Below are 17437 nucleotides of genomic sequence, written 5' to 3' on the forward strand. Positions count from 1 at the left end.
TCGAAGAGTTTCAAAAGGAGGTTTTCTTTAGGGGAGTGATACCTTAAATCGCATCGTATCTTACCTTAACAGCATGAAATTCAAATAGTCAAATTTCATTTTTGATATCTGTTAGGAACAATTTAACATATTGTATCGTACAGATCTAGGTAAACAAAACATTAATTTTCAAAGTCTGTTCAATACGGTAAGATAGTATGTTCACACTGACGTATTCGGCAGATGGTGAGGATGGTGAGGGGGCGCTCGGGGTCCAACTAGCGCGCCCACTAAATTTTCAATGTCAATAAGGCAAAGCAAATATGGATATAATATCCCATTGAAAGAACTTGAATTGCCCGATCCAGGGTTAGAGGATTCCCCTTCGGTGTTTCCCGATTAGAATTCCCGATTAGAAAACATTTGTCCCGATCTAGAAATAAAACCATGGTTGTGTACTGGCAAAATAAATCGTTCAGATTTATTTTTCAAATCGCCATTCTGGAGTTATCAAGACTTTTTCGATTTGTGAAGCACTAGGGTGTATCCCAATCGGAAAGCAAAACCAACCAAGCAGTGAAAACGACTACTCGGTGTTTCCAGATAGGCCAATGTTGCAGTTTCAACAGTATTGCTACTTTTACATTCTCGTGCACCAGAGTGATGATGCTATGCGTACAACAGATTATTAGATTTATCATTATCTAACCACTGATGAACGAGAATGTACTTTTACTACTGCATGAATACAAAATGGCATATATTTGTCCCCACAGTATCCCAAGGGGATATTAAAAGTATTCTTAAAGACTTGATTTTTTTTTACTAATAAATATGTACGAAAATCATTATTTTTATCAGTAAAGTCTAGAATTAGTAAAACATAATACAGCATTTGCAAACAAAATGCATCAACGTATATTGTGCGCTTTTAAGGCGGCTCTCATGCATCGAGAGACATACTTGGTCAGGACCATTTCGGCCTATATTTATTTAGAATTGTATAATATCATGCCTATTTTTAAACGTTAAATTCGATCTATTCTCAAAGAATCTGAACGTACAATGTTTCAATACTAATAAAGCATTCACGTATTTGTGCGGCATCTCGCTGCCATGCAAATCTGTTTCATTGTATTATGGTTTAAATGTAACCTACTGCACATTATTATTGACGTCAAAATAACGTGAACGCTTCACCAAGTCCCACTAATAAATGTAATGCAATGTATCTGTACTAGCGGAACATGTGCGTTCTTTAATTTATCTTTTAAAGCTGCACACTCACAGTATGATCGATTTTACAACTTCTTCGTTTTTTTTTGTCTCAGCACCAGTGTTTTCAAATCAGACAAATAGGATAACACGAAATAGAACAGATCACAATTGTTTAGAAAACTGACAAATTTTTCATTTTTCTTAAAGCGTTATAACGCGTTCAGCCATAACACATCAAATTTCTAGCATATATATTAAAAACTCCGATCTGATATTTTATCAGTAGTCTAATGTCACCGGTTTTTCGACATTTACAAAAAATTTGGCTCATTCTTAAACAAAGACGGTCAATCTGTGAGAGTGAGGCTTTAATAAAAAGATATTGAAGTTTTGCATCTAGATGTTAAATTCGTTGAACGGCAACATTTCCCGAACGTCTTGAGATCTATATAAGATGATTTTCCAAAAATGCACAGCTACTATATATAGTTATGACCATTGAGCAATGCCCTTTTTTCATTCAATCAACGTGTTTGTTTTCCCCTTCGTCCATACAAGTTCGTCTGAGACTGGTTTTCGCTCTACCTAACCTTGGTCAATATATAAATAGTTATGACAATTGAGCGGCTTGACTACATGAACTCCTGTATGCGCATGCCCGGGTTTCATGAGGACGAGGGACGGCGGAGCTACTTCTGTTGAGCTTCGGGCTCAGACTGTCAAAGTGGTGAAAGGTCGACCCGCCAAAACCTAAAAATAGACTGATGTTCCTTTTTTTATTTTGCTGCGAATTGTTACCCAGGGACAAAGGACACACTGTTTGTCACCAGCAAAGTAGACTGGGTGGTCGGACAATTACGTCCACTTGTTTACATGCAAGTAAGGAGTAGAGCACGGTGCCGTCATGGCTTGGACTCCATCGACAACCGAACCCATGTATAGCGCAACATTGCACATCATTATATTCATTTCAAAATTGTAAATTAAACTGTATGCATTCTCATTCATCAGTGGTTCGACAATGCTAAACATAACGCATGAATTTGTGGTAAGCACAGCATCATCAATCTGCTGTACGAGAATGAGTGTATGGTACATCAGTAGACCGTTTAGATGAGAGAACACTTATATATCAAATTCACATGAAACATTCCATGACAATGACCGTTTCATTCCATGACAATGACCGTTTCCTTATGCAGCTAATGCATTCATTTGGACTGAATAATAAACTCTCCTGTTAAGTGTCACAGTGTGAAAATTATGTGCAGCCAGATCGGGGCTCGAACCCGGGACCCCTCGGACAGGGCGAGTGCTCTACCGACTGGGCTACCGAACCGCTAACGCACCTTTTCAAAACCTGTAAAGGTAAATATATCGTGATATAAGTACCTTTGGAGACAACGTCGGACAGAATCACACACGGCCACAGCTACAGTTTCATTAACAAACCAGCTTATTGTTAGGCAATCATATCGAGAAACTGTTTACAAATAACTTGAAAGAAAAGAGAACCACATTCGACCTTATTTTTTATTACAAATAAATGCATTAAGTGGCTAAACAAAATAAACAAAATATATGAAATGAAAAAAGAATTGCGCTAAATCAATGACAAATACCAGGTATGGTGATAAAAAAATAAACTTAACCCTCATAGTTTTAATTTGTTTTTTTAATATTATCATTGTTTCCCTTATATAATGTCTGTACACAATGTTGATTTAGGGCATTTAGACAAATTGAAATTAACAACTTTGTCAATAAGGATATCAATACATAAGTAATTGAAGGGAAATATTGCGGTTAGACCGCTGGCCCGCGCACCAAAATGTGATATGTATACAGTATTTCAACTATGAACACAGTCTAAAATATAAAGGAAAGAAGTCCACGCAAGTTAACGACGCCATTACGAAGTGCGTTCACCACCACATATTGAGGCTGAAGGGACCGGAAATGGTGGCAGGGGTCGAGACGGCTTGGACGACGGGCGTCTAGGCGGCGCCGGGGACGGCCTCCCGGAAAGCACTAGACTGTTGACCCTCCCCGACCACGGTGATGGGCAGGAACGGGTAATCGGTCTTACTCAGGTAGTTCTGGTAGCGAGAAAATGGTAAATTGTACAAAAAAGATTTCGATGACACGATTCAGAAGTACCAAAATACTCACTATTGTTATAAGGTGAGTCACCTTGTAAATGGTTTATTAAGATTTATTGCGAACAACATCAGATTTTTCGCGCTACTCACGTGGGCATATGTGATGCCGTTCCGCCGCTCATCGATGGAGGCGCCCTTGCCAACCCAAACAAACACCTCTTTCTTCGTGTCCACGATAAACACGTCCTGAGCATAAATATATCATAATGTTAATTGAACAGAACATAAACATTGCTTAAATTTGATAAAAAAAAAATGCTAAAATTAATTGTTGCATAAGCACTTGTATAAACTATGAATCAATGAATCATTAAAGTCATATACAGAAGACTGCGAATTACAGAACGTACATTTGTTGCTCATGACTAAAGATACTATTTATAGCACGAGTGGGTCGGGGGTTAGCCCTTTAAATGCGGAATGTAGGGTAACAGCCAGATGGCTTATCAGTTATCTTACATCGGAACTAAGGTCGTCGGCGCTGATGTCGCCCGTCTTCACCTCCTCCATGTCCAGGGACCCGTCGGCGTCTGAAACTTTGAACAGCGCCGGTGGACCCTCCGCTTCAAGGTCATCCTCGTCGTCATCGCCATCCTCGTCCAGGAAACCGTAGAACTTGTGCTGTAACCATGGCAACACATGGAGATTACAATGCACACATTCGATTGGTATAGAATGGCATTCAAAGCGAACATATGTCGCCTGTAAACCAACTATTATCTTTATCTGGAAACCGGTCTCTGATCTCGATATTTAGATCAACAACATAATTACTAACTACAGTAGCAGTAAATGGGCCCACACAACTGCTAAATGTCAAATCATAAATATGAAAAAGTTGACTCAGAGCAGGTCTGTTTTCTAAGCATTTTGGGAGAAAGTTGTTTGGTTTATATTTAGGAAATTTATAGATTCAAATTTAAAAATTCCTTGAGTTTCGAATCCAAAGGTAACATGTCAAAACTGCATAAGGTTAAAGATTGTTGCTATTGGCAATGGAACAATATATCTGCTCCCTTAGGGCCTACACTGTTATTTCAAACAAACGCCTTCATCCACCAACATACCAAAATACTCTTCGTAGACTTACATTTGGTGAGATATCTGCCTCCTCGAGAACGATGACCTCGATGTCACGGCCTCGCTCACTCTTGATCTGGGCCACAGCCTTTGCCGCCTGGGGGAGATAAGTGAATATAGCCGGACGTTAAAAGGTAAGAGAACATTGCATATTATGATTATTGAACTTGATCACCTTTTACATCATTTTTTTTTTGGAAGATACGTGATTTACACTTTATACTAAATGATTGAGCGGCGTCTTTTTGTCAAGAATCGAAGTATTTTCTGCGGTTTTACACTACATATAGGCTGGTTTTATGATGATAAATCGTGGTACGCATAGCGTCAACACTCCGGTGTAGAGAATGATAGTCTGGAAACAGACAACAATACGGCCTAAATGAATAACTATACTATCTTATTGCGAAGGGACCGTTCCACTGGTACACGATGAGGACCTAACGTAGAGTCAGATTCATCAATCCTGCCGTTGGTGGATGCCCCCTCCGCTGGGAGATTGAAAGAACATGGTACAGGGTCAGTGTTATTCATTGCAGATTGTAATTAGCTATAAATATTAAATACAGTACCTCAAACTTCTCGATGCCATTAGCGGACGCGCCGTTCCACTGATATATGGTAAGGCCCTGGTCCAGAACAAATACGTCATCTCCGGTCAGAACACTGCGGTTACGTGCTTTCTGTTAGGTAATGTAGATGATTTAATATTCTTTTCATATATGTCATAATATGATTAAAACCCATGGTACTGATATGCATAACATCAATGCATTAAATATTTAAGTGCATTCTTGAATTAAAATACTATTTAAAGTTAAAAATACAGTCGAACCCCGTTGGCTCGAACTCATTATGGACCGGCGAAAATACCTCGACCCTCGGAAAATTCGAGCCAAGCGAGATTGCTTACATTCAGTAGAAAAAATAGGTCCTTCACATCAAATTCGAGCGAACAAGGAAATCGAGCCAAGCGGATTCGAGCCTATGGGTTTTGACTGTAGTTTTCCAAAGCTCGGGATTTGTTTTGATTCGAGCGAACCATCATTGCATGCGCTAGTCTAATAAACACTGATCAGGTATCTCGCTTATACATGATCCTAACCATTCCTCGCGTGTAATGGAGCAAAGTGGCGTATAACCTATTTCCTAAATGTTTGAAATGTACACAATAATATTAATAAAAGCATCCATCGTCTCACCTCGCTCATGACCACTCGGCGGCCCTCCTTCTTGAATTGCAGCAGCCTGGCCGTGTACTGTTCCGGCTCCACACGCCGGAAGCCAGTGTCCGCGCCGCCTTTCAGGTAACTACACAGAGAGAAAGGTTTCCAATGGTTTAAAACAGTTTCAATGGTACGATATTCACTCACTGTTTTTAGAAGATTTATAAAGTATTTTCCAATAATGCATTAAATCTCACGCCATTTAGACGGCACTCCTAAAATAGTTTATGTTTTAGCTAACATTAGAATATTCCTAATAAATCGAAAGACGATCTAACCTGACTGTTCCAAAGTAGGATTTGAACAGGTCCGACTCATGGCCCTGGACCTCGCGGTGCTGGACGGGCTTGTCGTCATGGAAAGTGTCCAGTTCCACTGTCTTGTAGGCCGCAGTTCCGTACTCGTCCTGGGGGAAACAGGGAGGGAATTGTAGTAATTTCGTGGACATGTAAGTTAAGTTATTGTTGTGAAACAGGTTACTATAGTATCATAACTTTATATTACTTTTTCTCGTTGGCACTGTCTTACACGTAAACGTTATCTACTAGTAAACATATAGGGTAAACACGTCGAAAACAATTCAGTTTATAAATAAAGGGAACCTATTCTGCATAACTATACATATATGGTTCTATTCTACTTCATTTAACCTACATGTAGCAGTCTTCCGGGTTCAGCAACGTGTGCTATACTTCCCGATCCAGATGTGGAAGTCATACAACAGCTGCTACATGACTGTATATTGTACTTCCCGATCTATAAGTGGACGTCATACAACAGCTGCTACATACCTGCGTACTGAACTTCCCGATCCAGAAATGGATGTCATACAATGTGGCTACATACCTGCCTACTGTACTTGCCGATCCTGAAATGTAAGTCATACAACCGCTGCTACATACCTGCGTACTGTACTTTCCGATCTAGCAATGGAAGTAATACAACAGTCGCTACATACCTGCGTACTGTACTTCCCGATCCAGAAGTGGACGTCATACAACACTGCTACATACATGTGTACAGTACTTCCCGATCCTGAAGTGGACATCATATAACAGCTGGAACATACCTGTTTACTGTACTTCCCGATCCTGAATTGGACGTCAAACAACAGCTGCTACATACCTGCGTACTGTACTTCCCGATCCGGAAGTGGACATAATACAACACTTACAGATCCAGAAGGGGACGTTATACAACAGCTGCAACATACCTGCGTACTGTACTTCCCGATTCTGAAGTGGACGACGTCATACAACAGCTGCTACATACCTGCGTGTTGTACAAAACGATCCAGAAGTGGACGTCATACAACAGCTGCTAAATACTTGCGTACTGTATTTTCCGATCCAGAAGTGGACGTCATACAACACTGCTACATACCTGCGTACTGTACCTTCCGATCCTGAAGAGGACGTCATACAACACAGCTACATACCTGCGTACTGTTCTTCCCGATCCAGAAGTGGACGTCATACAACACTGCTACATACCTGCGTACTGTACCTTCCGATCCTGAAGAGGTCGTCATACAACACTGCTACATACCTGCGTACTGTTCTTCCCGATCCAGAAGTGGACGTCATACAACAGCTGCTTCATACCTGCACACTGTACCTCGATCCAGAACTAGCCGTCATACAATGCGGCTACATACCTGCGTACTGTACTTCCCGACCCAGAAGTGGACGTCATGAAATGCGGCTACATACCTGCGTACTGAACTTCCCGATCCAGAAGTGGACGTCATACAACAGGGCGTCGCTGTCGTCATTTTTGTACGTCTGGGGACAAAGTTGAAGTGTTTTGTTATAATATTAATAATATTATTATTAAATAATAATAATAATAATAATAATAATAATAATAATAATAATAATAATAATAAAATAATAATAATAATAAGAAGAATAAGAATAAGAATAAGAATAATAATAATAATAATAATAATAATAATTCCATTCAAATCAAGATCAGTATAAGTACGTCATTATATACAAGTTCTGTCAATGTAATTCAATGGATAATATTATACCGAAGTATGATATAGTCTTTGCTCGCGATTGGGATAATGTCGGTAGGTATTAAGTACTCACGTTGAGGATGATGAAGGTTGTCAGTTCTCACGTTGCGGATTTTGTCGGTAGTCAGTACTCACGATAATGATTATGTCCGTAGGTAGTCAATTCTCACGTTAAAGACGATGTAGGTAGTCAGTACTCGCGTTAAGGATACTGTAGACAGTCAATATTCACGATAATGATCATTCTGGTAGTCAGTACTCGCAATAAGGATACTGAAGGTAGTCAGTACTCGCGTTATGGGTGCTGTCGGCAGTCAGTACTCGCATTTAGGATAGTGTCGTTAGTCAGTACTCGCATTAAGGATAATGTCGGTAGTCAGTACTCGCATTAAGGATAATGTCGGTAGTCAGTACTCGCATTAAGGATAATGTCGGTAGTCAGTACTCGCATTAAGGGTGATGTCGGTAGTCAGTACTTGCAATAAGGATAATGTAGGTAGTCAGTACTCGCGTTAAGGACGATGTAGGTAGTCAGTACTCCCGTTAAGGATGATGAAGGTAGTCAGTACTCCAGTTAAGGATACTCTCAGTAGGTAGTCCGTACTAGCGTTATGGACCATTTAGGTAGTTAAGGATGATGTCAGTAGTCAATACTCGCGTTAAGGATACTCTCAGTAGGTAGTCATTACTCACATTAAGGTTAATGTAACTAGTCAGTACTCACATTAAGGATGATGTAGGAGTCTCCACTGTAGAAGTTACCGTACTCCTCCTTCGGCCAGTCCTTCACCTCGAACTTCTGCGGAGAGAAAACCATGGGGAGTGGTTATTATTCGCATACTCGATATACACGTGATGCTGTAAACTAGGACTAGCATTACTATAATACTTATAGAGTACCCCGTAATAAGAACAAATGTAGAGATGCAATCTGTTTTGATACAACTTAACTGTCAAGTATATCGCTATGCAAATAACAAACAGGTATTTTTAAACGTGACTTCATTTAAGGTATCAAAGAAAAATATTAATTCAGTTAGCATTCCCGCTTGGCTCGATTTTCGCGAGGCTCGATGTTTTTTGGCCGGTCACTGGAATTTCGAGCCAGCGGGTTTTAACTGAATGTATATGCCTTTGTTTATTTTTTCACCTTTCATATTGAAGCGCAACTCTGAGCAGTTGGGTGCAGTTTTATTTTTATAAAGGTTTATGTAATTTAAAGAAGTTTTGACAGCATACGACAAAAAACTTATTTTTATGAAACGGAGATATGGATAATTTTTCATGTATACAATAATATCGCAAATGTGTTTTTTCGTCACAGTTGTTTAGACTTTTAAGCAGGTAATACGAATGTTAGTTATTAAATAATATTTTTTTTTTTAAAAAGCCTTCTTAAAGCTGCACTCTCACAAATTGAACGTTTTGATAACTTTTTTTTATTTTTTGTTTTGGAACGAGCCAATCTATGCGAAAAAGCATGGAAACCAGTGATATAAGATTGCTGACAAAAAGTCAGATCGCAGACTTTAATATTTTAGCTCAAAAATTGATGTTTTATGCATTTTTCTTAAACCGTTAGTAATGCCTTTAGACATAAAACATTCATTTTCGTACGGAAATATGAAAATCTGCGATCTGATTTTTTTGTCAGCAGTATTATATCACTGGTTTGCAGATATTTACACAAAAATTGGCTTATTCTAACAGTTTTTTTTTTTTTTAAAGTTGTCAAAATGGTAAATCTGTGAGACTGCAGCTTTAATACACGAACCGTAAGGAAACAGTGAATGGTTTGAATGTTTTGTCGCGTTTCACAAAAAACAAACATGTATGAGTGTCGAGTGCGTCATTCAGTTTGTTTTATTTTGCATATGACTCATAAACGTATGACAATATAAAAAACATACTGACAGGTTATTGATTTTGCAGTACATTTTATAAAATAATAATATTGACACATTTGTGGTGAAATCAATCATAAATCAAGCTATTTTGACAATGATTAATTTGATGACATTTCGTATGGAAATGCACAAATAATATTTTTAGGATGGAAGCATTCCCATCCGATGATTTGAATACGTTTAAAAAGATACATAATAAGTTGCAAACACCATCACATTGCTGTACATTTAACAATACAGGGTAGTGGGGCATTGTATGGGTATTGTTGTCTAGGGGCAGGGGGGAACTAACCTCGATCCTCCAGACACGGACCCCAGGCTCCTCGCCGCTACCTGCCCACGCCGGCTCGCTCTCCGCAGATTCCTCTGTAATATAAATATGTAGCATACAATGCTTATAGCACGGGACATCTTTTTGGCCCTAGAACAACACACGTCGCCATTAGCGGACCCCCTCCCCCAAACTAAAATCGTCCAAATTTACTATTTTAATTTCAATATAAGAGAAAAAAGTTATAAACGACGCCTAAAATGCAAACACTTGAAATCAATTAAGGTTCTGAACGGGAGGGGCGCAAGTCTAAGTTTAAGTTACGCCCCTGAGTTACGCCCCTCTTGACGTCGAATCCTGCATTCGCCCCTGTTTGCCTTATCAGAACGGTACTGCACATAGATTTCTATACAGATTTCTAACCATGGAGTACATTATCCTTATTTCATCGCAATTTTATGATTAGGGTATTTTAAAAACCATTACATTTTGGAAACACGTCAAGGTATTTGAACAACCGGGTGACTTATCAAATAAAAGATCCCCCAAACATACCAGCGTTATTAAAGAGTGAAATAAATGTTTTAAACTTCCTTTACGCTGTCACTTTCCCTGTTTCCCTGTATACATGTTTTTTGATTAATTGCGAGAACACCGCTTGATTATGGATACTATTATTGCAAATCTGCACATTTTGCTCAAAACGTCCAGACAGGAAGGATGAATAAGATCACTAGCGGATTAAGAGGGGGCGCCCTCTTTTAACTCGCCCAAAATTACTTTTTATATCAGAACAGAACAGAACAGAATATTTATTTAGATACAAGCATATACAGCTTATGATCATAAACATTAGGAATATTTAGTAATGCATGCACATACAATACATATGATAACATAAATGGAGTAAACAAAAAGCAATTGAGCAAATATTAGCAAAGTTAGAGTACATATTTTAACATAATTTTCATGAGAGTAAATTTCTTATCCCGGAACGTTTAAATAAGCATCTCTATGTTCATTTGCTTTAAGAATAAATATCGCTAATCTGTGTAGCAAAGTCTTCTTGGTAGAGTTCAATAGTTGCACAAGTTTATACACACTTGGTTTATATCATTATAAGAGAAAGAAGGTAATACAATAACTAAAAATGAACCGTTTCCGACTACATATTGTTATTTTTTTCTTGTGGGCGTAACCTCATACACCCATGCAAATAGTTTATGCCATATACTTTCGGTTTTGAGGAAGGGGCGTATGTATAAAGGTTGGGCATCTAAGTTACGCCTCCTCTAACGTCAATTGCTGGAACCGCCACTAGACATCCTTAATTATAAAGGATCACACAAATAGACTTAGTTTATTACTTTTTGAAATTACATGTATTGTATTTCTGTTTACAATGCCGTAGATTCAATGGCATCCATGGCTTCAGTCAAACAGTTCGCAAGCACGACAAAAATGTCCACCATTATTACTGGCCATGAAATTGATGTCAAGGAAACCAGAAGTTACATACTTTTGACCGCCTTCTCGGTGTCGGAGCCGAACAGCGCCATGTTGGAATCCTTCCAGTCATACTTCTTGGCTTTCTGCATACTGACGGGTTGTTATATTTCTAGTATGGCTGGAATCAGACACAGCAATTCAGTAACGACAGTGATCAATATTGCTAACATCATACAGTATCTTCTCCTACAATGCACTCCATTATTGGCAGATGAACCATCACCCAACAAACTATCCATTGTCAGGGGCGTAGCTAGCCCTCTATTTCACATGTGTTAATAATTGTGCAAGGGTGGTTCGGGGGCCTGCCCCCTCAGTAATTTTGAAAACAATTGCAATCTGATACATTCTGGGCGTCCTGAGGTATTTTATTTAGTACTGGAAAATGGACAGTTATAGGATCATGTTGTTAAGTATGCATATTGCAACTTTGGCTGATTTTTTGTCAGAATCATGACTGTGGATTCAGCCGCTTACTCGCGTTTAGGCAGCTACGCGCCTGATTGTTTTACGACTATAATCATAATTAGGTAGGACTTTTACAGGATTGTTGTAAACGGTTGACAACAGTCCTGTATAAGTGATACCTAAATATGATTAAACACTGTAGAAAGCATATACAAACCAATTAGTATCATAATACTATGCCGAACTTTTATGACGACTGAAAAAAAAACAGCAAAAAAGAAAAAAGAACGTAGCAATTACGAGTACCGATCCTTTATACTGATGTAGTCGTTTTAAAACTGCACTCTCACAGATTTACAACTTTCTTATTTTTTTTTCTTGAAATGAGCAAATTTTTGCGTAAATATCTGCAAACCAGTGATATAAGACTGCTGACAAACATCAGCTGGTAGATTTTCATATTTCCGTTCGAAAATTAATGTTTTATGGCTTAAAGCATTACTAACGTTTTAAGAAAAATGCATAAAACATCAATTTTTAAACTTAAATATAAAAATCTGCAATCTCCTTTTTTGTCAGCAGTCTTATATGACTGGTTTCCATGCACTTTCGCATAAAGTGGCTCGTTCGAAGATAAAAAGTAAAAAAGTTGTAAAACGTTCAATCTGTGAGAGTGCATTTGTTTTATGAAACACGGCCATGCTATTTTTCAAGTTTGCCAATTGTCTTTTCAATACTGACTTCAGGTTTAAAAAATGTTTTTGCTCTCTGTGCTATCTATAAAATTGTATAAATTATACTTGTTCATGGCGACAAGGATGTATGAGTTACTGGAGCACGCATGATCTGTGTGTAAAATTACATGGCAACGAATATGAAAATCGACATTGCAGTGACTCACGTTATAAGACAAGTTACTATTATAATGAAAATACAGGTATACGTGTATATAAGGATAAGTAAAACCATGTATGTCACCGTGAGATCAATTGAAAACTCATTTTTGGTCCCGCATGAGTAAAGAGTTACCTTATGATGCGTCAATGGGAAATGGTATCTATCGAATATGGATACTTCGATCACTGATAACAAACATGTACATTGTAAACAAGTACGGGGGAGCCCGGCCACAAACATATTCGAACCATGATTCATCCCGATTTTATTACATATACGCCTGTCAAACCAGACAAGACTGGCTTCAAGGCGAATGGAAATGTCCAACCGCAGTGAACATGACTGGGGCAGTCCCTAATATCAGGTGAATCACCTTCATTAAAGCCCGAAAATACCATATACCCTCATGCATCCAATCTCTTTGGGCTAAAAAATGAGTATTGACAGTAATTCTAGGCCGGCTGTTATCTAAAAAATATAAATAAAAGTATATATAAAGAAGTTTAGCGGGGAAGGTGGGGGCGGGAGTTACGATACACAACCTGTACAGTCATGTTATAGATGTAATTTAGTGTTAAGGATGTTTTGTGAAATTTCATTGTATGTATATTTGTGGGAACGTGATGCCCCACGTGATGAAGCCCACACATACCCATACCTAAAGTTCTGCATCCTTTTTAATATCCTCGACCTCTTAAAGATGCCCTCTTACTCCCAAATAAGTTGTACCACAAAAAAACAATATTGTTTTAATTTACCGAAAAGGATGAATAAATATAAAAAACAATAGGTTCTTATGAAAGAAATTTAGTTTTATTTGAATGAAAGTTGCAGAAAACACGGTATTTTACCTTATGCGACGGTAGTTGATCACAATAAATCTTTTAGGACCCACCAGTCATTTAATATTTTTTGCGTTTACAGCTATTGAAAACACGGTTAAAATATTGTTATCCGTAATTAATATTTTCATAAATGCATTATTTAGTAAGTAGCTAAAGGTTTATCACTCAAAATTTCAATTTATTCTGCATGTGCATTTATTGATTTTAAATACGAGTGCCACTTAAATTAGCTTGAATAAAACACATGAATGAGTTTCGTGCGGGTACTCGAGAGCCAGGCTAGTTCATATATAATTTGTGTGGGAGAAAGTGGCTTAATTTTACCAAATATAAACCTCCATTCATGCTATTTTACGCTACTTCTTGTATAATACAAGTATGACGCTGTAAAAAAGGCTACATTCACCCAATGATGGAAATTTGGCTGAAGTCCAATGTTAAGCTAGGGCTTAAAAATACATTTGGTTCGAGTTTTACCGGTTTTGATAATAAGTTGGTAAAAAATATAAAAACAAATAAAAAAATTTAGGTATGTGTTTTAATGTGTAGTTTAAAACCTTTAATGCTTTATACCGAAGATTGCTTTGACACCATTCTCCAATGATGACAATAACGTTCTTATATGAAGCCTAATCGTCCATTCTCAATCATAAGGATTTTAATTCATGTCATCTAACAAGTTAACAACTGACAAGTTAATTAACATCACAACGTATATTTTTTTCAAGATCAATTATGAATAAAAAAGCCAACCTACCCTACCTATTTTTGAAAATGTTGTAACCATAACCAAACCAATTTTTGGCCTAGATACGATAAATTAACGAAAACTTTATGTTAAGATATATAAATGTAGATAATCCACAGTGAAAATGTTGACCTTGGATGTCTGCAGTTACATAATAAATATGTGAATATTGATTTGCCAGCTAGTCTGATCGTCAGCATTTATTTCCCACATCTACGCAGGTCTGGCTAAAAACAAATTTAAGTATCACAACACTGCGGAAACAACCGTTGGGCATCAAGTCAATCACAGTTTATTAAGTATATACAGTATAGTTACCATAGTTCAGTTACTGCAAAATTGTCAACATTCACGAAATTCCTAACATTCTCTTGCCAGTATAATGAGATGACATTTATGAATAATTTACTACGCTTAAAAATACATCCATCCTTAAATAGGTATTTTAAGCCAAAAAAAAAGTATGTCAAAAGTCTGTAAGAATATGAATCAATGTATATCAGTTTCTCCGCAAGAAAATAATAATATTTCAACCTTTTTCTTTTTATACTCCATTCACTGTCGCAAAGACTATGATACACACTATAAATATTTTCACTGAAAGATAAATATCGACAACATTTTACTACAAATTCAGTTAGTTCATTCTCCATATATGAAAATGTCTAAACTTATAATTAAAACGCACAATATAAACAACGATATAAACTAACCTGTTTGTGATGCGAGCTGCTGTATGCTTCCCAACTGTGTGTCACCTGTGAGGCTTCTTACATCCAATACACCGCCGTATTTAGTGATGCTTCACTTATTTCAGTAATGGGCGTGGCAGCCAGGGGGCGTAATACCGCATGTTGACAGGTTGGCGGGAAACATAGTTGTCGTTCTTTTGTGTTATAGGAAAAAGGTAAATCAAAAGAGCTTTGCTTTTATAGCAATTATCCTTTAAATACATTGAAACTCGTATGTACATGTCGTCCTCGATCTTGACCCATTTAAGGTTTTTTTTTTCGCAGCGGGAAGGATACTGACACCCGAGCCCAACTCATTCGCTGCTCCTCAATGTGCAAGTCCTACCGACGCGCCGTAACAGTGAGGCTGTCACGACCCAATACACGAGGCCTACTGAGTTGAGAGAAATGCAGGTCCGCGGAAGAGAGTACCTTATTAGTACCAGTTATGAGAAACTTTAACAATTAAACCCTTACTGGCCTTAGTCTTAACAGCAAACGGAATGACATCTTAGTGTGACCTTGACACTCGTGCTAGTGGCTTACATCAACGAATGCTTTCTAGTTTGTGAGTCGCGCAAGTCCAACGCGGCGTTGGACTACCAACCAAATAAATGCCTTATTATTTTGTCTTTGATAATGAACATTTTTATTTCATTTCCTTTCACGCAACCAACCCCGCCCCCTCACACACCCTCACACACACCCGACAAGTATTGATGTTCTTCAAATGCAATGCCTGTGCATCTCCTTCTTTATATGAAGTTAACGATTCTACGTTGGGCCTGCTAAAAGCCGTTTGGAACTACTTCAGTAGCACTTATAAATGCTACGAATAGCTACCAAGAGCTACTAAGTGCTATTCACTAGCTACCAAGAGCTACTAAGTGCTACGAATAGCTACCAAGAGCTACTAAGTGCTACGAATAGCTACCAAGAGCTACTAAGTGCTACGAATAGCTACCAAGAGCTACTAAGTGCTACGAATAGCTACCAAGAACTACTAAGTGCTACGAATAGCTACCAAGAGCTACTAAGGGCTACTAATAGCTACCAAGAACTACTAAGTGCTACTAATAGCTACCAAGAGCTACTAAGTGCTACGAATAGCTACCAAGAACTACTAAGTGCTACGAATAGCTACCAAGAGCTACTAAGTGCTACGAATAGCTACCAAGAACTACTAAGTGCTACGAATAGCTACCAAGAGCTACTAAGTGCTACGAATAGCTACCAAGAACTACTAAGTGCTACGAATAGCTACGAAATGTTACTAATAGCAACCAAGAGCTACTAAGTGCTACGAATAGCTATCAAGAGCTACTTAGTGCTACGAATAGCTACCAAGAGCTACTAAGTGCTACGAATAGCTACCAAGAGCTACTAAGTGCTACGAATAGCTACGAAATGTTACTAATAGCAACCAAGAGCTACTAAGTGCTACGAATAGCTACCAAGAGCTACTAAGTGCTACGAATAGCTACGAAATGTTACTAATAGCAACCAAGAGCTACTAAGTGCTACGAATAGCTACCAAGAGCTACTAAGTGCTACGAATAGCTATCAAGAGCTACTAAGTGCTACGAATAGCCACCAAGAGGTATTTAGTGCTACTAATAATTACCAAGAGCTACTAAGAACTAATTAGTGTTTCGAATAGCTACCAAGAACCAAGAATTAGTAGCTCTTAATTCCCAGTAAGCAGGCCTTCCTAAGGCTTTCGTAAGGGTAAGGGCTTTAAGCAGGACTGGTACATCGCACTCTTTCTGTTTTCAGTATAAAAAGTGCTTTAAAGTATCAAATTGCAATAAAATAATTTTGATCAAACCGAAATAAAAGTAACTTTGAGACACATGTGTAAAACACGCCATCCAAAGTTGGTGTCCATTTTGCCTTATAGTTAACACGGCGCTTCTCTGTACTTAGTTTATTGTAGTCGACATTTATTATGTTCGTCCACCTGGCCGTCGTTCTGATCCAGTATCTTAAACATTCTCAAGGGTTTACTGCAAACAAAAATACACTGATTGAAAGAAAAATATCTGATGCAAAGTTTTTTTCCCCCATAACTTTTCTATAAATTAATCCTTTTGTCGTACTTCTCGGCCAGGCGCCACAGTAAAGTAACAGCAATTATACGACACCAGGTTTCTGATCCTTAGTTCACCTTGTTTTCCAAATGATAGCCAATCCGTTCTGCGGACAAACGTCATTTGCTATCTTGACATTGTCGTTTTCATTACGAATTCAAAATGGTTCATAAACAATTAATGGTGTAATCAAGACATCACTTTCTTATTGGTCTACTGTGGATGGTGATGAAACAGAACTGATAAGTGTCCGACAAAAAGTCAAGTACCTTTAAGCTCCCCACTTGAAAGCACTTCTAATTTAATGTTACGCATAAAATGACCTCAAACAATTGACACCGTT

The 17437-nt window shown here is 38.0% G+C and overlaps 1 protein-coding gene across 2 annotated transcripts; it reads right to left on the reverse strand.

Annotated features, from left to right (window-relative positions):
- Window positions 1–2716: 2716 nt before the first annotated feature.
- On the reverse strand, window positions 2717–15105 carry LOC128217533 (gelsolin-like protein 2). Of its 2 annotated transcripts, XM_052924722.1 has the most exons (12): window positions 14987–15105; window positions 11386–11493; window positions 9888–9961; window positions 8413–8487; window positions 7378–7449; window positions 5944–6071; window positions 5642–5750; window positions 5012–5122; window positions 4450–4536; window positions 3819–3980; window positions 3450–3545; window positions 2717–3296 (listed from the first exon to the last, which is right to left on the reverse strand). In XM_052924722.1, exons 2-12 carry the CDS (start codon window positions 11462–11464, stop codon window positions 3195–3197), a joined length of 1095 nt encoding a protein of 364 aa, XP_052780682.1. In that variant the 5' UTR covers window positions 11465–11493; window positions 14987–15105; the 3' UTR covers window positions 2717–3194. The 2 variants fall into 2 exon arrangements, with proteins under 2 accessions (XP_052780682.1, XP_052780683.1); XM_052924723.1 differs by lacking the exons at window positions 7378–7449; window positions 8413–8487; window positions 9888–9961; window positions 11386–11493; window positions 14987–15105 and adding an exon at window positions 6457–6564.
- Between the last annotated feature and the right edge of the window lie 2332 nt (window positions 15106–17437).

Source organism: Mya arenaria, chromosome 14, assembly GCF_026914265.1.
Source record: "Mya arenaria isolate MELC-2E11 chromosome 14, ASM2691426v1".
NCBI lineage: Eukaryota > Metazoa > Mollusca > Bivalvia > Myida > Myidae > Mya > Mya arenaria.